At 47.9% G+C, this 22,532-nt stretch overlaps 1 protein-coding gene across 3 annotated transcripts in view; it reads left to right on the forward strand.

The window, feature by feature from the left end:
- Nucleotides 1-22,532, forward strand: part of NUDT17 (nudix hydrolase 17) — a 556,736-nt gene that overhangs the window by 218,850 nt on the left and 315,354 nt on the right. For all 3 annotated transcript variants that reach the window (XM_069652793.1, XM_069652794.1, XM_069652795.1), the window contains one exon: nt 7,174-7,199. In XM_069652793.1, the coding sequence (XP_069508894.1) occupies nt 7,174-7,199 (26 nt within the window). The remainder of the gene's footprint in view (nt 1-7,173; nt 7,200-22,532) is intronic.

Consider the following 22,532-nt stretch of genomic DNA (forward strand, 5'->3'; position numbering starts at 1 on the left):
CAGGCACCCCACTCCGGAGAGTTTGGTGGTGCAGGCGGCCACGGCCCCGGCGAAGCAGGCGTCGTACCCTACCATCTCTCCTGATAGGGACGACAAACGTTTTGATGGCTGAGCGAAGAAAGTGTTTTCTTCTGGTGGTATGGCGCTTCAGGCGGCCAACTCCATTTGTGCCTTGTCACGTTTCACGCACACTCTGTGGAACTGTGTTGCGTTAACGGCTGAACATGTTCCCGAAGGGGATGAACGGGATGGTTTCCTTGCTATGGTCCAGGATGGTAAGGATGCCATGTGTGAGTCCGTTCAGTCGGGTTTGGACTTAGCTGAATGCGTCAGTAGGTCCATGGCGGCGAGCACCGTGATACGCAGGTTTGCGTGGTTGCGGAAGTCGGGGTTTGCGCCTGATGTGCAGTCCCGGCTCCTCAACATGCCCTTTGATGGTGAACACCTTTTTGGCAGCAAGGCTGACGAGAGCCTTGAGAGGTTGCAGACCTCAAAAGCTGCAGCGAAGTCGTTGGGCGCTGCAGTTCGCCAACCTCTGCCTTTTCGTCCTAGGGGACAGCAGTGGAGGGGTGGTTCCTTTCGCTATTACTCCTCCTTCAGTAAAGCGAGAGGAGCTGGCAGTCAAAGAGGCCAACGCAGAGGTACCAAAGGTGGTCGACAGGGTACCCGTGGTGCCAAGGCCGCTCGGGCATTTGCCTCTTTGCCCTCAGGTAACGCCGCAGCCGCTCCCACTCAGTCATGAGGCCATGTCCCATGGTTCGCCGGTTGGGGGAAGGCTGGCGCAGCATCTTGTAGAGTGGCAAGCCATTACTTCAGATGTGTGGGTTCTGGAGATCATAACCCACGGCTACTGTCTTCCTTTTCGGCACAGGCCTCGCGACAATCCACTGGGGAACCTCTCTTTGCAGAGTCCGGATCCGCTCCTTGCGCAGGAAATTCAAGCCCTGCTGGAGAAAGGTGCCATAGAACTGGTGCCTGTAGCAGAGAGGAACAAGGGATGGTATTCCCCTTATTTTTTGGTTTCGAAGAAAGACGGGGGATTGAGACCCATCATGGACTTGCGCGGTTTGAACAAACTCCTCAGGAAGGACAAGTTCAAGATGGTTAGTCTCTCTCAAGTCCTCCAGGCCTTTCAGCTTCAGGACTGGTTGGTGTCACTCGACCTCAAGGATGCTTACTTCCATCTGCCGATCCATCCCAAGCACAAGAAGTACCTGAGGTTCGCGGTTGGCGACTCGCACTTTCAGTTTCGGGTCCTGCCGTTCGGATTGACCTCCGCCCCGAGGGTTTTCACCAAGCTCATGGTGGTGGTGGCAGCGCATCTCAGGCAAGGGGGGATTCACGTCTACCCCTACCTGGACGATTGGTTGATCAGGGGGAGCTCTCCCGAGCAAGTCCTGGATCATCTGTCGGTCACCTGTCGCTCCCTTCACAGGCTGGGCTTCTCCCTCAATTTAAAGAAGTCCCATTTGACGCCAACACAGCGGCTCCAGTACATCGGAGCAGTGCTCGACACTTCCCTGGGGCAGTGTTTTCCTCCCCAGGTGAGGGCTCTTCACATTCAGCAGATGGTGCACAAGTTTCAGCATGCCCAGACGCTCCCAGCGTTCGAGTTCTTGAGGTTGCTCGGCCTCATGGCATCCTGCATTCTTCTGGTGCCAGAGGCTCGCCTGCGGATGAGATCTTTGCAGTGGGCACTCAAGACGCAATGGTCGCAGTCCTCCGGCAGGATGTCGGACTCGATTCAGGTGCCGTCCTCGGTCGCCCGGGACCTTCTGTGGTGGGCCGTCGAAGGCAACTTGATGAAGGGGGCTCCATTTTGGCTTCCCTGGCCGGAGGTGACGATCGTGACGGATGCATCCCTCACGGGATGGGGGGCTCATGCCAACGGGCTGACAGTCAGCGGTCGTTGGTCTCCGTCGGAGTCCAGACTCCATATCAATCTGTTGGAGCTGAGGGCCGTCAGGCTAGCCCTGAAGGCTTTTCTGCCGTCTGTGCGAGGGAAGAATGTCCTGATCCTGACGGACAACACAGTGGCCATGCACTACCTCAACAAAAAGGGGGGGCAGGGTCACTTCCTCTGTGCAGAGAGGCGATGCAGCTCGAGTTCTGGGCCATCCAGCAGGAAGTTTCGATCTCGGCAGTTCATCTGGCCGGAGCCGAAAACGTGACGGCGGACGCTCTGAGCAGGCAGAGCGCGATCTCTCACGATTGGGAGTTGGCTCAGGAGATTCTCCTGGAGATCTTCGCCCTTTGGGGGACCCCTCAAGTGGATCTCTTCGCCTCCAGTGTCAACCGGAAGTGCGAAAGGTTTTTCTCGTGGGAATTTCCTCCAGAAGGAGCCTTACGAGACGCGTTCGTGGGGGAGTGGTCATTCCCGCTGCTGTACGCGTTTCCTCCAGTCCCCGTCATCCCGCAAGTGCTGCAGAGGTTACGGAAGTTCGGTTCCCGGATGATCCTCATTGCCCCGGCGTGGGCTCGGAGGAAGTGGTACCCGGACCTTCTCGACTTATCCATCTGCCCTCCACGTCGTCTTCCCTACCGAGACGATCTGCTCTCACGGGAGGGGGGTCAGGTTCTCCATCCAGAGGTCAGATCCCTCAACCTTCACGCTTGGCTTCTGAAAGGTTGAGGTATAAGGATTGGGACCTCCCTGAGGACGTGATGGAGGTGTTGCTTTCGGCCCGAAAACCGGCAACAAAGTCTCTGTACCGTTGCCGTTGGCGTAAGTTCTGCGACTGGTGCAGGGTTCAGAATGTGGATCCTTTTGCATGTGACATCCCCATGGTTCTGTCCTTTTTACTTTCTTTGGCCCACAGGGGCTTGCAAGTGGGTACCGTTAAAGGTTACCTGGCGGCGCTGACCATCTTTAAGCGCTCGTCTGAAGAGTGTTCTTACTTTAAAATCCCTTTGATTTCACAGTTCCTGAAAGGGCTCACTAATGTGTTCCCTCCGTCACCTTTCCTGGTGCCCGGTTGGGATTTAAACCTGGTTCTTAAGTTTCTTATGGGTGCTCCGTTTGAGCCTTTACATTCTTGCCCTTTGAGGCTGTTAACTCTGAAAACTGTGTTTTTAGTTGCGGTTACTTCCGCTCGCAGAGTGAGTGAGTTACAGGCACTTTCAGTTAAGCCTCCCTTCACTGTATTTCACAAGGACAGGGTTGTCCTTAGAGTTCGTCCTTCTTTTCTTCCGAAGGTAGTGACGGAATTTCATTTGGCCCAGAAGGTTGTTCTTCCGGCATTCTATCCTCCTCCGAATCCTGGTAAGGAAGAGGAGAGGCTCCATAGGCTTGATCCTAGGAGAGCTTTAAGCTTTTATGTTTCACGCATGTCCCGGGTCAGAGTGGATGATCAACTCTTTATTGGTTACGCTGGAAAGCGTTTGGGGCAAGCTGTGACGAAACAGACTTTGTCTCGCTGGATTATTTTGGCCATCTCGGAGTGCTACCGTTTGGCGGGTAAGGACCCACCGGCTGGCTTGCGGGCCCGTTCTACCAGGGGTATGGCTGCGTCTACTGCCCTGCAGAGGGGTGTTCCTATTCGCAACATCTGTGATGCAGCCACCTGGGCTTCAGTACATACATTTGTACGTCACTATTCCCTTGATTCCATCCGAGCACAGGATCTGGCCTTTGGCAAGGCGGTCCTTTGCTCTGCTATTTGATTGGCTATTCTACATTTTGATTCTAAATTCTTTCCCTCCTCCTTGCTTTGGTACTGCTTTGGGAGTCTGTCATAGATATGGAATACGTCGGAGGACCCAATCCCCTCGAAGAACAAGTTACTTTCTTACCTGGTAACGTTCTTTCGATGGGATGGTCCGACGACGTATTCCATATCGCTCCCGCCCTGCCTTCCCCGCTACAGAATTTCTTTTGCGATTGCAGCTTACGTTCCGCAAGGCTTTGTGTCTGACTGGCAGTTGACTTATGTCACACGTTCTGGGGGAAAAAACTACAACTGAGGCTATGGGCGTCGTGCGTCCTACTTATCACATCGGATGACGTCGGACGTCGGAGGAGGTCCTCGACGACGGCGCATCGACGTCATCGACGCAGGACGCAGACGCCGAAAAAGTTTCCGAAGCAGCACAGCTGTGGTGATTACATGTCATAGATATGGAATACGTCGTCGGACCATCCCATCGAAAGAACGTTACCAGGTAAGAAAGTAACTTGTTCTGCAGCAGCAGTCAAGAGAAAGGCCTCTCAGCAATGGATTTTTCCTGCTTCAATGTCGGTCTGCAGTTTTGGCCCCTTTTCACAGACTCCAATGGGGAATGGTTCTCGTCCGAAAGATTTACCTCTCTTGCTCTGTCCTGCACTCTGGTGAGGGGATTTTTAGCGGAGGGATCTTGCCTTTGAAGGTACGAAAGGAGTCCACCAAAGGTTCTGGAGAGTTTGTTCACAGGAGGACGATGCACTGTAGGATGGTCCCAGGGTATTGGCAGTTTGCAGTCCGAAAAGGTTGCAGCACGTCGTTGAATGGCTCAAATTGCAGGTTGTTTTAGGGCTGATTAGACCCACCAGTCCAATGGGGGAAGACGCCCTCTTCGGAGCTTCCCTGTCTATTAAAAAACTGTGTCAAGACAGCAGCAGGCATCACTGGTTGCTGGAAGGTGCTGCAGGCGTTTATGGTCGTCGTCTTCTTCTGTTCTTCTGTTCCAGTGGTCGACTTGTCTTCTGCCTCAGGATCCTCGCCTTTTATCCAGGCCGAAGAGATGAGAAGAGAGAGGAGGGTGTGAAGTTGGGAAGGATCAAGAAAAGAGATGAGCAGATGCAGCTGGGGCGTAGAGGTAGAGGAGGAGGAGGAGGAGGAGGAAGAGGCTGGCTGGAGAAAGGAGCGAGAGAAAGAAGGTGAGAAGGAGCAAAGCAGTGACAGAATGCTTGGTGAAGATAAGAGGGGAAGTTAAAATCTCGGACTAGGGGAAAGACAAGACCAAGAGGTGGAGAACAGCCAAGTGGTGGAAAGGAGTGAGGAAGTGTTGAGAGATTCCTTAGGAGGAAAGGAAGAGAAGCAGGGCCCAGGGAGGGCTAGAATGAAGAGACAATAGAAGCAGGCGCAAGTCACTCCTAAAAGAAGTGATGTTGGAAGGGGAGGAGGAATGAACATGTGGCAGTGTTAAAAAATAAATTCTGCTGAGGGCTGTATAACCACTAACGCTAAGGTGGGGAGAGCACCTAGTCCAAAAGGGAAGCCAAACCTCTCCTAAATTGGTAACATGACAGAGCAATCGGGCTTAAATCTAGGAAAGGGGTGTTGGCTGATACAAAGGTACAATGATTCCACACACATATTCAAAGAGAATACTCCATACTGGTATACTTAAAAATATACAAATTTATTATGATACACATATCTAGAGCTCTTAGTTAAAAAAAAAAGTACTTCTGTACCAAAACACACAGTATAAATATACCTAGTTTATTATGAAACAGTAAATGTCATGAAGACATTGCACACCACTAGCTTATATTTGGATATAGGCACATTACATTAAAGGGAAGGGATGGGAAGAAAAGACCCAGCCATTAAAACATAGTGAAAATAGACATGCATGATTCCACTGACAACACTAAGTCGCCGAATTTCTAGACCTCTAGGTCATTGGGCCTCATTACGAGTTTGGTGGTATCTCAGCGTTAATTCCACTGAGATCCCACCAAATGGATCTACTGTTACCGCCACTTGGTCCGGTCGAATTACCACCGGATTACAAGTGGCAGTATGGCAGTGTTAGTCCCCATTTATGGAGTCTGCATGGGGATTTCCGACAGAATTACCACCTGTGCTAATTCCGCTAGCAGTAATTCTGCCGAAAAACCCCAAACTAGCTTTATCGAGAGCATGGTAGAAATGCTGTGGCAAAACGACCAAGGCCTTGAGTCCCAGGAGAAACGGTTCCCAGAGAGCCAGAGTCACCAACATGAGAAGAAACAGACTGCATCCAAAGAAATAATGAACCAAGAGAGGAGTACAGGGACACTTTAACCTCCAGATTTTGAATGATTGAGACATTTACAAGAAGGGTTCTTAGAGTGCAGGTATTTGTGCATCAAGAGAACATTTGTTTCACCAAGAGACTTTTTACTTTATTGGATACCATTGAGAAGCCAAACTATGTTTATGGTGCCGTGCCTTTAACCAAGAAGGTGTTAGAAAAGCCTACAAACTGGTTATTGACGCTGAAACCACAACCCCAGAGAACTCCTGAGTAATGGCAGGATAAAACTGTTGTGGGTGATTTGTACATGTTCTATGAATACCAGAATAAATACTGGTTTAATAATTACTCTTAACAGGGGGCAGTGTGGTGTTGATCCTGCTTGACTTTGTGACAAAGTGCACACAAAAAGGCACAGGACATAAAACACTGTCTCATTGAACAATGCAGAAAAGCCACTAATTTCCCATTCATCAATGTCAATGTTGCATATATATATATATATATATATATATATATATATATATACACGATCCTTCATAGCTAGTACAAGGTCGTACAAGAGAACTAGTGGGGTTCACAGAGGGGGGATGGAACACGTTGGTTCAACATTTATGCAGTCGGAACTAATAGGGCAATCAATTACCCCAGACTGAATATCGGAATTGTCCACCAGGTTTTGCCTATAATGAGCTGGCCCTTGTTTGCGACCGAAACGACATTGGTAGAGAAAGTGCACATTAAGACTCCCATACCCACTTCTAATCCTTCCCTTGTAGTGGAATTCAGAATATCCCCGGCATGACAATTTATTGAATACTTATATATTGTGTAGGTTCACAACCTTCTTACCTCTCTCTTACAAAGAAAAACAGCTGAGGGCCACCTTTCGTGCTTCCTACCACCGGCCATTTATGTTATGTCTTTTTCTTAATGGGGTAGACCCCTGTAAGATCCACCCATCCCCTTTTTCTTTTTTTGTAAATCCCAAAGCAAGGTACACCACAAAAAGAATGCACTGTAGGATGATCCGGTATCTGTTTTACCACATTAACTTAACAAATATTGTTTATTTTGTCTGTGAAACTCCTTATTGTTTAATATCTGATAAGAAATATTGTCAAGGCCTATGCAGTTTAATGATTTTTTTCTTAGCCATTCTTTTTTGTATTTGATAAAAAGTTAACATTGAAACTAAAACCATTCTGGCTCACATTTTCTGTTTTTCAGGTGGCCACATAGAACAGGATGAGCAGGTAAGAGGAGGGCAGGGTTTTATTTCTTACTGGGTGGTTATAACATCCAGATGCGCCAGTGCCCATCTTTGGTGAACTGGTGATGTAGAAAGGGAGAATGAGGAAACGGATAGTGAGAAGAGATGTTGGAATGGACTGACATGAAGTTTTCCATAAGGCAAGGCAGAACAAGCGTGTTTGCAGGTTTTTTTGGCAATCTGGAATTATATTGATAAAATGTGATGGCATTCTGGGATAACACGAATTAGATTTTCAGCCACCAAACACCCAAAGAGTATTTTGACCTTTAACAGTTCAACAGCACAGTCATGGGAGGGAAGCAACAGGATAACGAAATAGTATGTTAACCATTGTTTCAAATCAGGGTAAGAATCCTGGACACTAATATACACCTTTATACATGCATTCCCCTTCATTTGATATTATGTCATTTATTTTTATTATCATCTATTAGATTTATTAAATTCCTTCTGGGCAATTCAATTTGTCAGCTTGTGGATCTATTCCACTGACAACAGCTGAATCAGTTGAACAATGTGCCATCTTGAACTGCAACATAACCCTGTCTTGGGCTACCATCTGAATACTTTCCTATTACAGTCTACTGCATCTGACCTTCAGATGCATAACACTGCACAAAGTCAATAAGTGCATTAAGCCATGCTCTATAAATTACATTAAGTTGGTTAGCTAGTGAAAATAAATAATCCCGTCTCTATTCACCCATTAGTGCATCATCAGCAACAGTAGGGTTTGTTGAATGTCCCTTTATTTGGTGATGCCTGGTTGCGTATTGTGGCATTTGTCAGTAGATAGATCCTTTATCAGAATAGAGTTCCTAAATGCCAGCAGGCTTCAACCAACTAGAGAATAATAAGAATACATGATCACCTTAGTCATCAAATAAACTTGAAATAACGCCTGTTTCAGTCTGGTTTTAGGTGATTGCAGATCATTGACTTACAACTCTTCATTTCTCCAATGTGAATTATGTCATAGCCCTCTCAATTCACATCCTGCCTCCCCAATCAGACTGACCAAAAAAAGTAACTTAAAACACCTTCAACTTAGTCTGAGTGAGACCACAACATGCAACAAATCCTTAGGCTGTGCTAACCAATTTCAAATGACCAAAAGACAGAGCAAAATAGGTGCCAACAAAAAGATGAAAAAAGAAACCAAACATCAAAATGAACACCATTGGCATTTCTTAGTGGTTGGCAACACTTACACGTCAACGTGTCCCATTCATTCAGGGGATTCAGTCCCATGTTTTTCATTGCATTTTGTTACTTTTAGTCCTCGATTCATAATGGAGAAAACAAGCATCACAATTCCCAGAATGCAAAGAAAAATGGAGTACCATCTAATTATATTTGAATAACATTTACAAAGAAAGAAAAAATGTGTTCAAAATCCATTCCGTGACATAATAATAATAATAAAATAATTTGTTATTCATGTAGCGCTTTCACCAAAGCGCTATACATAGACCATTTTCATATACAAATATTATTACCCAACCAAAGTTGGTACTCATTTAACAACTTCGGAAGGATGAACGGCAGAGTTTGCTTCATATGGGTTTGAATCTGCAACCTGTAGAGCACACAGACACACATCTCAGCAACAAGCACTCCACCCACTCAGCTCATTTACGGCTAAACTGTGACATAGACTGCCCCATAGCAGAAGATTCATGCTCTCTGTTACATGATTGCCGAGTCGACACAGACAAAATGAGCCAGGCTTTCAGTAATCGAAAGCTTTTATTTTTTCGAGATCCAAACAAGGCGTCAGGTAATTGCTGGTAGGGGTTTCTGAACTAAATATTCGGGGAGGGAGTAACCACAAAAGGCTTCTTGTCCGCTTCAAACAAGACCACGTTGGGGTATAACAAAAGTGGCTTGACAAAAGCTTTAGGGTTCTATGCAGCTGACTGGACCAGTTGTAAGAAGATCTACGACTGTGCCAGGTGCTGAAGCAGCACCAGTGAAAACCGGTGCAAGTAGGCAGACTGTAGCAGGTTCAGGAAACCTGCAACCCAAAGACAAAGATCAAGGTACTTCAGTGGATTTCGGACCAGGTTAGGATGGGAGCTAAATAGCGGCACTTGTTAGAGACTTGTCTATTCTTTAATGACTTGATCATTGCCTGGGATGGAACTGAGCAGTCTGAGGGGGAGCAAGAACAAGAAAGACCTACTGATCTCTGGATGAGACATTTGATTATGTCATGATGCAACTGTTCACCCTGTGGTGTCACCATGTTATTTCTCCAGCATGGGTTCTGGCATGGATTCACATAATCATGAATATTCCCCGTCGTCAGGCTGGGAATCCTCGGTAAAGAAAAAATCAGTATCAGTTTCTGATCTGTCTTTCTTAGTAGTAACAAATCACTGATCTCTGGGTCATTCTGTCCCCAGCCAATGACTGCCCTCTCCCTAAGCCCCGCCTCTGGCAGCCATCCTCAGATTTTTACCGCACGCTCAAGTGTTGGGAGTCCTTGTGCTTTAGCTCTCAAGTTTTTGCTGCGTTTTTGCGCTTTTTTAGGAGATTCTCATTTTTTTCAATCGAGCCTCAAGCTCCACCGTTTCTACTTCCGATAACGGGGACCCGTTTCGGAATTCTTCTACGCCCCTCAAGGGTGAAGTTTTCGTGTCTTGGAGGATTCCGGAAGATCTGCGGCCTACCTCAACGGACATGGCCCAGGACAAGGGAAGCTCGACGCTCGGATCCAAGCTGTTCAGGTGCTGGCCTGGATGCGGATTGCATAACATTTTCAAGGAGGACGAGCATTCGCAATGTCTCTACTGCCTTCATGAGGACAAGACGCACGTGGAGAAGGACTGTGCGTTCTGCAAGAACCTTTCGGAACGGACCAAACAAGATCGTCGTTCCGCCTCGCCACCTAGCTGGAGAAGGGTGCAGCAGGTGAGAAGTAGAAGTCTGAGCGGGCTTCTAAGTCCTGTGAGGGCGCCCCGGTGACGGGGGCCCAACAGAAGGCCAAGCACAGCGAGTCCGCGGGCACCGGGAGCGCCGAAAGGTCGGGCTCTTCGGCTGCCAGGCAGGGCGCTACTTCCCCGGCATGTTCGACCACGAGCCAGCGCTCTGGTTCGGGGAAGAGGAAGTCCGAGAACCCGGGTAAGCCGCTGGAGCGGATCCGGTCGATCTCGAAGGAGGAGCGAGGCGCTGACCCCCCCCCCCCCCCAAGGCGAAGGCCCAGGATGCACCTAAGGTGGTGAGGGCTTTGATCCAGCCGGTAAAGGCCTCTATCGATGTGGTCGCTGCGACCCTGGCGAAGCTGGCTGGGACTACGCCAGTGGAAACAGCCTCTGGGCCCAGAGTATCCCTGGCACCGCGGAGGGAATCCTCTTTCCAGCCCATCGTTAAGACCCCCGTGAAGCCCCCGGCGGAAAAAGAGGGGGGGCAGTGGCCATTACAGACTCGGAATCAGCCTCTGAGGAGGAGCTGGTGGAAACCGGGAAGGGCCTCAGCGAGAGGTGCATAGGCTTCAACGAGAGGTTTATAGGCCTCAACGAGAGGTTCGAGAAGGTTCGATCCCAGGGGGCGGTCCCTGCTGACGTGATCAAAGATGGCGACAAAGAGGGCCCAGTGGAGCGGCCATCCCGTCGTTCGCAGCCATTACCTGAGCCCCAGGATAGCTCGGCGGCCATTTTGTTGGCAATCCAAGCCTTATGTACCGAGATAAGGACGAGATTACCATGGACCCCGACGGAGGATCCAGAACCAGGCCTGTCGGGAAGCCCTCCGAACAAGCGGAGGAGAGTCCACCTCGCTCCGCCCTTCGTGCCTGCGAGACCTGTGGACCCCTCATCCCCCTCGCCGGACCCTAGAGAGGATACGGCAACGGATACAGCGACGGGGACCGACGATGACGGTGGCGATGACACAGCAGACATTCCGTCATCACCCCCCCCCCCCTGCGGGCTTCTCCAGCCGACGAAATTGGCTCTTTCCATGCCATGATAACCAGGGCATCCGAGCTCTTCCAGCTCTGCCCTGAAGAACAAAAAAAGGAAGGGTTTCTGTACCAATGACGAGAGGCCAAGAGGAAGACGGTCCTTGCGGTGCCTTTGCTCGACGACATCTGGGACGAGGGGCTTGCTGTCCTCAAGAACCCTTCCATGACACCCGCCAAGAGGGACAGGTACGAGAAGAAGTACAGAGTCCCCGATGCCGCCCCCTTGTGCCTCAGGGCCCAGCCCACGCCAGACTCTGTTGTCTCGGCAGCGGCTAAGAAAAAGGCAGCGGGTGCGGCGGCTTCAACTTCCACTTCCCCGCCGGGCAGCGAGGGCAAGAAGTTTTACTCCATGGGACGACGAGTCATCTCGTCGGCGGCGGCGACGATTAAGGCGGCCAATGCCTTAGCGATCGTGGCCCGCTACGACAGGGAGCTCTGGTTCAAGATAGCTCCCCTGCTGGACTTCCTACCTGACGACAAGAGGGCGGAGGCCCTAGAAATTCTGCAGGAAGGCGAGATGGCGTCGGATCACGCCATAACGGTGGCAACGGACATTGCCGATACCGGATTTCGCCAAAAGGGCAACGGAGTTTGCCTCCGACGATGAGGATGGCTCAAGGCGACAGACTTTCACCAGGACGCCCAGACCAGTGTTGGACATGCCGTTCGACGGCAACAACCTTTTTGGTAAGGGTGTGGACGAGTCTCTACAGTCCATCAACAACGACTGGGAGACGGCCCGGGCCCTGGGGGTGCTTCAACAGCAACAGCCCTTTCGGAGCTCCATAGGCAGACAGGGTGCCTCCAAAGGATCCAGCGGTGGCTCCTCCACTTACCGCCAGGCGGCCCGCTCCTCTTCCCAGGAGGCCTACAGAGGTCGCGGCAAGCAAGGGGGAATCCCGCCGCCGTCGCCAAGGAGGCCAAGGCCGCCTCCAAGCAAGACTGACCCGGCCGTGTTGTCGGGCTCCAACCGAAGCACCCCGGCTGGAGGCCGGCTGCGAAGTTCGTCAGCGTGTGGGAGTCCATCTCCACCGCCCGTTGGGTGTTGGACACCCTGGCCAACGGGCACTCGCTGGAATTCCAAAAGAAGTGCCCTCGCATTCCTCCCATGGCCAGGAAGGAGAATTGTGTCCCTCAACTGCTGTTGGAGGTAAGGGTGATGCTCAAGAAAGGTGCCATCGAGCTCGTCCCCAAGAAGCTCCGGGGCTCCGGAGTGTACTCAAGGTACTTCCTCGTCAGAAAGAAGACAGGCGGTTGGCGCCCCATCCTGGACCTGCGTCGGCTAAACAAATACATCAAGGCACAGAAATTCAGGGTGGTCACCCTCCAGCACGTGCTGGGACAGCTGGAGGAAGGCGACTTCCTATTGTCGTTGGACCTGGTGGATGCTTACTTCCACATCCCCATTCTAAAATGTGGTCTCATCACCTGGTGAAGGAATTTATGAAGGGACTATTCCGATCATTCCCGCCGGTGAAGGCTCCTGCCCCGGCGTGGGAGCTTAATGTGGTGCTGACAAGGCTCATGGGGGCCCTATTCGAGCCTATGCATTCGGCGCCTTTGAAGTTCCTGTCATGGAAGACAGCGTTCCTCGTGGCCATCACCTCCGCACGACGAGTGGGAGAGATCCAGGCCCTATCTTGCAAGCCTCCATACTTGACTTTTCATGACACAAGGGTGGTGCTGAGGACGCACCCCTCCTTCATGCCCAAGGTGCCGTCAGACTTCCACCTCAACGAGCCCTTGGTGTTACCAGTTTTCTTCCCGTCGCCTTCGACGCCGGCCGAGAAGACTTTGCACTCGCTGGATGTAGCTAGAGCGCTGAAGTTCTACGTGGACCGCACAAAGAGTTTTCGGAAAACGTCACAAGTGTTTGTGAACTTTGTGTCTGTGAATCAAGGGAAGGCTCTCTCGAAGACTTCCATTTCCAGCTGGCTCTCCGGCTGCATCATGCACTGTCACTGGTTGCCAAACCGACCTCTGCCCGGCCGTCCGAGAGCCCATTCGACCAGAGCGATCGCTGCTACCACGGCGTTCCTGTCTGGTGTGCCCCTGCTGGACATCTGCAGGGCTGCTACGTGGAGGTCGACGCACACCTGCACAAGATACTGTGTTGATCGGGACTCCAGGGAGGAGTCCAGGGTCGGCCAAGCAGTGCTGCGCAACCTGTTCGCCTAAAGTGAGCCTGGTGAGGAGGTAAGAATTGCTTAATGTTGAGTTTTGATTGTAATGCTTAATGTTGAGCCTTTGCCACCTCCCATGGTTGTGCATGTGTATACTGCTATGTATTCTTTTATTCATGAGCATGTGAGTCCATGCCAGACCCCATGCTGGAGAAGGAACAAGTTACTTACCTGTAACTGTTGTTCTCCAGCATGGGTCTGGCATGGATTCACATGCGAACCCTCCCACCTACCCATCTGGGGCTCTTCACTTGGTCATACTGCCACTTGGCGTTCTACCAAATCTGAGGATGGCTGCCAGAGGCGGGGCTTGGGGAAAGGGCAGTCATTGGCTGGGGGCAGTATGACCCAGAGATCAGTGATTGGTTACTACTAAGAAAGACAGATCAGAAACGAAACTGATACTGATTTTTTCTTTACCGAGGATTCCCAGCCTGATGACGGGGAATATTCATGAGCATGTGAATCCATGCCAGACCCATGCTGGATAACAACAGTTACAGGTAAGTAACTTGTTCCTTATTGAACTTTATTACTAATTGTCCACAAGAATGCTATCCTCAAAGCAGGTGAAGAAACACGCACCCCAAGAACCCTGTTGCGGGGCCAATACAGGTGCAAAAGCTCCTGCCACAAACTCTCATTTTCTGAGGGACTACTCCTAGTATCCTCAGAATCACTTTGCCCACTTCTGTCATTGATCAGGTTGCAGGGGGTCAGAGGCCATGGCTGCAATGCTTCGTTTTGGCTTCAGCATTGGGTCCGGCTAGATGGTCGTTCTGCGCTCCGGTGAGATGGTTCCTGATGTCTTCAATCAGGATGACCCAGGTACCTCAAGGCAGCAGTCACACACGACACAACAGAGACACACAGCAGCAAAGTTCACTGCAATCAGGGGCGGGAAGCAAAACACGTGTCGAGGAATAAGACAGCTCCAGGACATCCCCTCTTCATGCCGGAGGACTGGTCTTAGGCCACAAGTTGGACACCTACAGAGTCCCATGGTGCAAACACAACAGCGACTGATAAGCAGGAGATGCCTTTGAGTTAGGAGAACACACAGAGAGGCTAAGAAGAGAGTAGGGAGAGGTCAGAGTGGAATGAGGGAGAGAAAGTTTAGAGGAGGAGAAGGAATAACAAGTAGAGAGGAGGAGGAGTAGAGGCGTAGTTGAAACCTCTCTCTATAGAGGGAGGTAGGTGAGGAGTAGATCAGGAACATCAAAAAAGAGGAAGTAAAGGCGGAGTAGGTGAACCATGTAAATTGGGAGGAAGGAGTTGATCAGGAGAACCAAGGAGGAGAGGAACAAGTCGAGAGAAGGAGGAGTAGAGGCATAGGTGAAACCTCTCTCCAGAGAGAGGTAGGAGAAGAGCAGATCAGGAACATCAAATGACATAGGAAGTAAAGGTGGAGTAGGTGAAACATATCAATTGGTAGGAAGGAATGGATCAGGAGAAGCAAGGAAGAGAGGAAGCAGTGGGGAGCGGCAGAGATGGACAGGAAGAGGTAGACAGACAATAGTTGGAGGCAGGAGAAGACCAGAAGCAGAGAAATTGACTGATTACTGAGAGAGAGGAAAAGGGATTACCACTCTTTTGACCTGGGCCAGTAAGGGGATACTAAGCTGGTGGAGAGGGGTCCAATCAAGGTCCAGAGCTAAATTGGAGATGAGAGACTATGGTAGGTGGTCTGTACTCCAGTCATAGGTTGAGTGGGTGCTTTTCTTAGAGCAAACAGGAGAGTAAAGTTTGAAGTTCTCTGGGGTGCAACTGTTTGTGCAATGTCTGACATCTGAGCGCCATCAGATGATCTAAGGTACTGAGGTGGTAGGACCTGGTAGTATTTTCTATAATGATCAATGCAGACTCTGACAACCGCTGTACTAGCCAAGAAAATCACAAATCCAAGAAAGAAATGTTCTGGACACCACAAAATCACTGAAAATGTTTTTGACTGTTTGGCCCAAAGAAGCCTTGTTCCACTAATGGAGAGACAGACGGACTGAGTACCATGCTCCTAAAGGAAGTGAAGCATCTGCTGGGTTACTGGAATATTTGTTGTACAGATTTCAAACCCATAACTCCTAACTCTTGGTTCATTAATCCCAAATAACCTTGGTAACGAGTCAAATGTCTAGAACAAGTCTAGTTGGTTTAAGTCGTCTATGGTTCCCTCGGCGGTCACAGTACAGCAACCTGGGAGCAAAATCAACACACACACAAAAAGTGGAGCTTCTGAGTGTAATAGTTGATTTAGACCAATCTTCTCTCTTCCAAATAAACAAAGTGTAGCTGAGATAGCTAACTTTCAACAATTTATTCTTTTACAGGTCTTCCTTTTCTAACTGTCACTGCGTGGAGTTGACCAGGTGCTAGGTCGTGACATGCCTGAACTACTTAAAGGAATAGTGCGCTCAGAAATATTATTGTCCCGAGTGTTCGGGCATGTGTTTTTAAGCATACGTTGATTGATCTTACAAACATTTCCTATGCACCTTACCGTAGTTTTCCACTTTTGTACACATGTGAAATCAGGCAGCAGGGCGCGGCCATTTTGTGATAATCTGATCCGTTGCCGCATCGCCCAAGCAGGACTGCCCTGGCGGCACTAAATAATATTCCCGCCCCTGAGGCTGACATCACCAAACCTAGTGATCTTCTCCGCCTTTCTCCATGATGTTACTGGGCAGCGTAGCCAAACGTGCCCAGTTATCACCTACGTGACGTGACGTGACGCCGAACCCGGAAATCAACACACGTCGTCTCACAACACAGCATGTCACAATTCGAAATATAAAACTGTACTTTAAAATGAAATAGCAAGACTGTACAATTTGTAAAGTACTTTTATTTCACAATAAATGCTCCGAGAACATCCGGCGATTGCCATATTCAATGAAATGGGTAATTTTATTATTTTTTCTCAGTCCACAAATGTTTATCGTGAGTCACGTGGTGTTCCTTTTGGGTACACAAGGTGTTCCTTTTGGGTAAAAGAAGCGCTCTGATCGCACGGTGAATCGCAAGGTTTGTGCATGGACTTGGCGCTAGACCACCGTAAACGATGTTATGTTGCTCCTAATCGCTGGTACCATGTTAGGGCATATCGGCCCTTGGCGATCGTCCCAAAAAAGAGTCATTGATATCCAGCAATTGACGTGCATCTGCAGCTGCCGGTTGAAAAAGCCACCAGTTGGTATCTGGAATCGATGACAATCGCAGAATGGAAGGATGTGCCTGTTTGGAAAACATAACAGAAATGTGTCTCAGTAGCCGATATTTATTGCAATTATCATTTTACCCATTAATTCGGCATCGTGTTAAAACTAACGATTAGCACAGACGTGAAACAATGTGAACACAGAGAAAACAACGTGGAAAGTACTCCACAATTTGATTCGGAGGTTAGTGCTATGTAGTATGTTCAGCTCGAAACGGGATGCGGAAGCTGACGCTACAATTCAAGGAACACATAGATGGCATTTTAATGAAATATTAGCGTTGAACTTGGGGGAACCGAGTGGTGGTCTACATGTATCTTGATGCTGGACTGCCCATGTGCCCGGTAGAAAAACCAGTAGACACAAAGGTTGTACTTGCGTTTCATTGCAATATGCCACACAGAACAAACGAGTACAATGGAACCCAGCAATAACGGTCAGCAAATAAGTTGACTTGTTCAGGTATAAAATCATCGAAAGTCAAACTTACATTATATTCAGCATTTCCATTCTCTTGCCGTAACGCAGACTCCATTCGGATCAACGATTTTTCATAAACTGAACTTACATGTTCCTACATCCAGTTTAGTAATGGTGAACCTTATCATATCTTACGTTATTATATCCCTCCTTTAATTCAATTCTTTTCAGAATGGTCCCTTTCTCTCAAGGTCAAAAAACAATTGAACCTTATACTGTGTGCGATGCGTGGGCTTCCGTAGCTCGCAAGCAAAAATTCAAAGCTGGTGACCTTCCCTCAGAATGAAGATACATTCTTAGTTTGCAACATCTTGTCTCACCGCATCCATGAGAACTGGAATTGTGAAGCACAGGCACAGGAGGAAAAATGTGGGTGCTGTCATTGCTTGCTATTTGTGGCGCTGCTGAGGGGTAGGGGAAAATTTGCAGTGACAGAATGCGCCGTAGTCCAAAATTGGAGTCGGGTACACACAATGGAGTCAGTGTGTCTAGCAATAGCCCCACCTCTGCTTATGTCAGGGCCTCCTTCCCCATGGCAGCAGATGGGCAAAGGAGGCGCCCCCCACGAGTGCAAGACCAGGATGCCACTTTTGCGTATAATGTATGTTGGCCGGGAGTTCAACCGACCCACCCCTTCCTTACATTAGCAACAACCCCCAACACATGCCCCCATGAATATATTGGTCAGAGTGCTTCTGTTTCTCACCAACAACGCACTTTGATGCGCTGTTTTGTTCACAGTCAGTAGTTCTTGCGTGCCGAGTATCTTATATAGCCTAGGTCTCATCCCTTTTGTGGGATGAGTAGTTATTCAGCTATTTGGGCAACTGTATGGTAAGGCACCTGCCGAACCCCAAAGTTTCTTTCACACTGTTATCCATCTGGCCCTCCCACGATCGGTGAAGGTCCCACATTAGCTCGACGAAACTGTGAACTGTGAAAGCATAGCGTTACATTGTATGGCACTTGTAAAAATGGTACTAGTTGAAAAATAAATTGACAAAGAGGATAGATTTCAAAAGACAAATTGGATGCTTTTTTGAACACTTCATAAAAACATTGTTGATCAAAAAAACAGATGGTAATAATTTGAACCGGGAAGTGAACTGATCCCCGAGCTTTGCTTTAGGTGGACAGCGTACGTTGGCAATGTATGTGTACTCAGAACGAAATTGTGCACAATTCCGTGATTATGCATCTCCAAGACATTAATAATAAGATCGCTCACAAAATCGAATTCCATTTCCTCGTATACTGGCTTGACCACCCATTTTTTGCTTCTTTTCGTAAAGGCCATAGTGTAGCGAAGCATCCCAAAGTTTCCCGCAGTCCTCGATTGTTCACGGCCTACATTCTCGTTATGCACTTATACCGCTAATAATGTCCTATATTTCATCCCTTCTATGCCGAAATGCAATCTCTTTGGCCTGTACTTTAGGCACATATTGTGGAACACCTCCAAATCTCCTGTGTGACAGAATTCTGAGAGTCCCTTCAGATCTCTTGATAGAGTTTTATCAAATACAATTTTCAAGGGCTTTGTGTGGAGGTGAAGATGGAATAAACCACTTCTTCTTCCGTTCCTGCTCCGGCGACAAAGGGATATGTTCACATTGGTGGAAATGTTGGTTTTCTGTCCAAGAGTGAACATTGGAACAGTGGTGCATTAGTGACCATTTTTCTAGTAGAATTTCCACAGACCCATCACAAGTTTTGGAGCTCCGCCAAAGATGGATGCTGAAAGACTGAGACCATTGTGAAATACTTTCAGAACCTTTTTTTTTCCCTGCAGCTGAGATTTTTTTATTGATGGATTTGGCAACGTGCCATACATCAAATTGATGGCGAATATTTGGAAACTGCTCTCTCGTTGTCTTGGATATTGAAACGTGTCTGCATTCCCCTCGATTGTAGATCTTCCAGTGATTTTATAAAACCAAGTTTCTCCATGGCCAATGAGTATTTACATTCGGACACCTGCACGACCACCGAACTCACAATTTCTTTACTTTTCATGTCCTGAAAGTGGTATGTGCAGTACTTTGCTGAAAATCCGGGGCTATCCCACTGTCCATCGCCAGCTGGCCTGAACCGTTTTTCGGAGAATGTACTTTGAATAGACAATTGTTCAATTTTCCAAGCTTCACTAATGGCAGAGAATAGATATTGACGTTGATATTTGTAGTACTGCGTTTTAGAAATGAAATGGAGTCCCACAAATTGACAGAAACTGGATAACTTAATGAAACTAAAGCCACTGAAAAGTAAGGCTGCTGCACACAGTAGATTGCCAGCTGGCAGTTTCCCCAGTATCGGTTGAGCGGACCATGAACATTTTTCATGGAGCATTTCACAGGTGGCATGTATTTTGAGGTTACTGCCTTGTGATAGACGAGTCACATTCACATATGGCTTCCCACATATGTCCCCTCTCACTGAATGCACACATTTCAGCATCATTATCTCCATCAAGCTGCTGTCGAATACTGTGTATTTGGCCTCCTTTATTAGACTGTCATCCTGCATTAATGTTGTCTCTGACTGAACTGTGGTTGACATATCAGCCAAACTGGACATACTGTAGTCGAGATCTTTGTCTGGTTCCTCGGTCAATTGCATTGATGCTTCAGTCTCTGTCATTTCAGCGTCTGTTACTTGAACATGAATCGGAGAAATCATCAATGTTGATTGATTTTTGGGTGGCCCTTTTTTGGTGGGTGTCGATTGTGTTAAGTGGTCTGCGACTAATTCAAAAGCATCCTCAATACATTCAGTTTCATCTTCATCTGGTGGAGCAGTCGCATTGTAGCAATGGTCCAAAAACACTTTGCTGGCTTCGCCGGTCACATTAAATTAATTTTCTGGCCATTCGGCAAAAGCATCTCGAGTCTGCTTATTGATTTGAACACGCTGCACCTCAAATAATAGCTCCATGGTGAAATCAGTTTGGCAAGCAGCATCTCTCATTTCTGTCGCTGTCATGGTCATGAAGTCAGGGGCACAGGCATGCAGGGGTCGCATGTACAGGAGACCTGGGTGGAAAGGCGCCAGGCTCATGAACAAAAGTAAACAAGAACATCCATTTAACACCAAAAAGCTTTTCTTATGGACATAGCACTTCAGTTGCATTAACCTTGAACATTCCATCCATTAAGCAGGATGCATTAACCTTGAACATTCCATCCATTAAGCAGCCCCAAATGTATTCTTGGGTGTGGCTGCTAATGGATTGCCTTCGCACGTGCTCACTCTCTAGGAGTGGCATGGTGTGGCTGGTATGCCGGCCCTAATGGGTGTGCCCACTAACTCAGCTATATAAGCTGCCCCGATCCTCAAGACAGATTCTTTGCGGTAACGCTCACCGTCGCCTGAGGTCAGACTTACCTTTGAAGATCCTGCTTCCTGGACATCCTTCTTCCTGCCAGCATACTTACCAACTGGGGGAAGCTGTTCTTACCTGTACATCTCTTTGGCGAACCAAGTATTCATCTTTACACTTTCCGGAACGCCGAAATCTTCATCTTGGCACTGCAGCACGACACGCTCCATGGTCGACAGCAGCGCCTGCAAGGAAAAACAGAAGACAAGGTTAGACATCGAAAAAACAGTCAGTTTAAGGTTGCGCTTCGCCATACTTAGCGCTTTTCCTTAAACCATCACTTACCTGCTGTCGAACATTGCGGTAGCATCCATCTTCCATCCGGCCGCGTCTCACGCCTCCCAGCTGCATTGAGGCCGCATTTCCATCTAAGGGAAGAAAACAGAAGAGATACATTATTGTGGACATAAATAGGAGCAACATATTAAGACATTAAACAGAACGAACAGCATCACAAGAGCTCAAGAAAGACTTACCAATCATAAGGAGAAGCAGCTGGACTAATCCTTATCAGGGATCAGTGAAGGAACTAGATCCCATTCGACGCGCCCCTGCCAGAAGTAGCAGGACGGAGAGCTTATCTTCCATAATTCACAGGTGAGCTTTATGGGCCGGTGTATGCTCACAGAAACCGTACTTTGGGGTGAAGGGTTCGGGAGGTACAACAATCACAGATTGGCGCACTTACACACTCTCATCTCCACGCAGGAGCAGTATCACCACGTACCACCGCTCACAGCTTTTCTACTGAGGGAGAGGCCTGAAGAGGGTGATTCAAGTTCAGGGAGGGCTGCAACTGTGCCCCAACGCCTCCGCAGAGACCAGGTGAGCGTAACAGTCGCTGTCTGTGTCTGCATAGTTCGTACACCATCGGGCAACTAGAAGACAGGTTGGAAAAACATGTTCAATGTAAATCCAACGTACAGTATTGGGCAACTTACATTTTAAAAAAGCATGTTTTGAAGGCACCAGACAAAACACTGTTTTTTAATGAAATTGTTTATAACTTACCGTATCTTTCTTGCTTTTCTGTGAAACCTTCTTCACTGTAACGACTGCACCAGCAAGCTGGTCAACCGACTCAGATCCATGTGCCTCCTCTTCTATAGCACGATCTTTTATACATCCCTAGAAAAGAGTATCCATTAAAAATAAGTCATTTTGTATTAGAAATCAAATTATTCCTTTGCACACATGGCTTACACAGATAAACTCGTACATCGTGTACGTCATTTAGTCAAAATATACATTTTGAATTTCACCTGATTGATGGCTAGTTTACTCGATCAAAGTTGACTGCGAAGCACACTGTTCGAACTGTTGCACTCAAGCAATTTGCAAAAACTGCTGGTTTCTAATATTGCCACTGTCTAATAGTATCAGATCTAGGAACGACTTTCTTTCATTCGAGGGAACTGTCAGTACGCATACCTCTGGCTCTGGATCAACTACGAGGGATGATGTAATTGTTGTTGAAGCTTCAGCATCTCCCTGTAACACAGTACTTGTTTTAGTAAGGATAAAAAAAATGTGAAATTCAACACACACAATGTGACATAGACAATGGTACATATCTATAAAAAATCCACAAATGAAACGTGTAAACGAACGACACGATATGTAAATATGATCAGATATTCTCATTCGAGGGAACTGTCAGTACGCATACATCTGGCTCTGGATCAACTACGAGGGATGATGTAATTGTTGTTGAAGCTTCAGCATATCCCTGTAACACAGTACTTTTTTTAGTAAGGATGAAAACATTTGAAATTTAACACACACAATGTGGCACAGACATTGGTACATATCAATAACAAACCAAGAATGAAACATTGTGTAAACGAGTGACGCGATACGTAAATATGATCTTATTATCTCAAATTCCATGCATAAAACAATTCTCGAACTGAATAGCTAAGTAAAACTACCTGATACACGCTCAAAGTTGTTGTTGACTCCAGGCAAGACATGGATGCTGAATCTTGCTCCTTCATATTCAGTGCATAGTCATGGAGTTGTAAAGGGAAAATTTGATTTGATTTAGAAATGCTAATCTTAAAAATTGGCATGTAAAGAGACAGAT

This window comes from Ambystoma mexicanum, chromosome 1p, assembly GCF_040938575.1.
Source record: "Ambystoma mexicanum isolate Mex_15411 chromosome 1p, UKY_AmexF1_1, whole genome shotgun sequence".
NCBI classification, from domain to species: Eukaryota; Metazoa; Chordata; class Amphibia; order Caudata; family Ambystomatidae; genus Ambystoma; species Ambystoma mexicanum.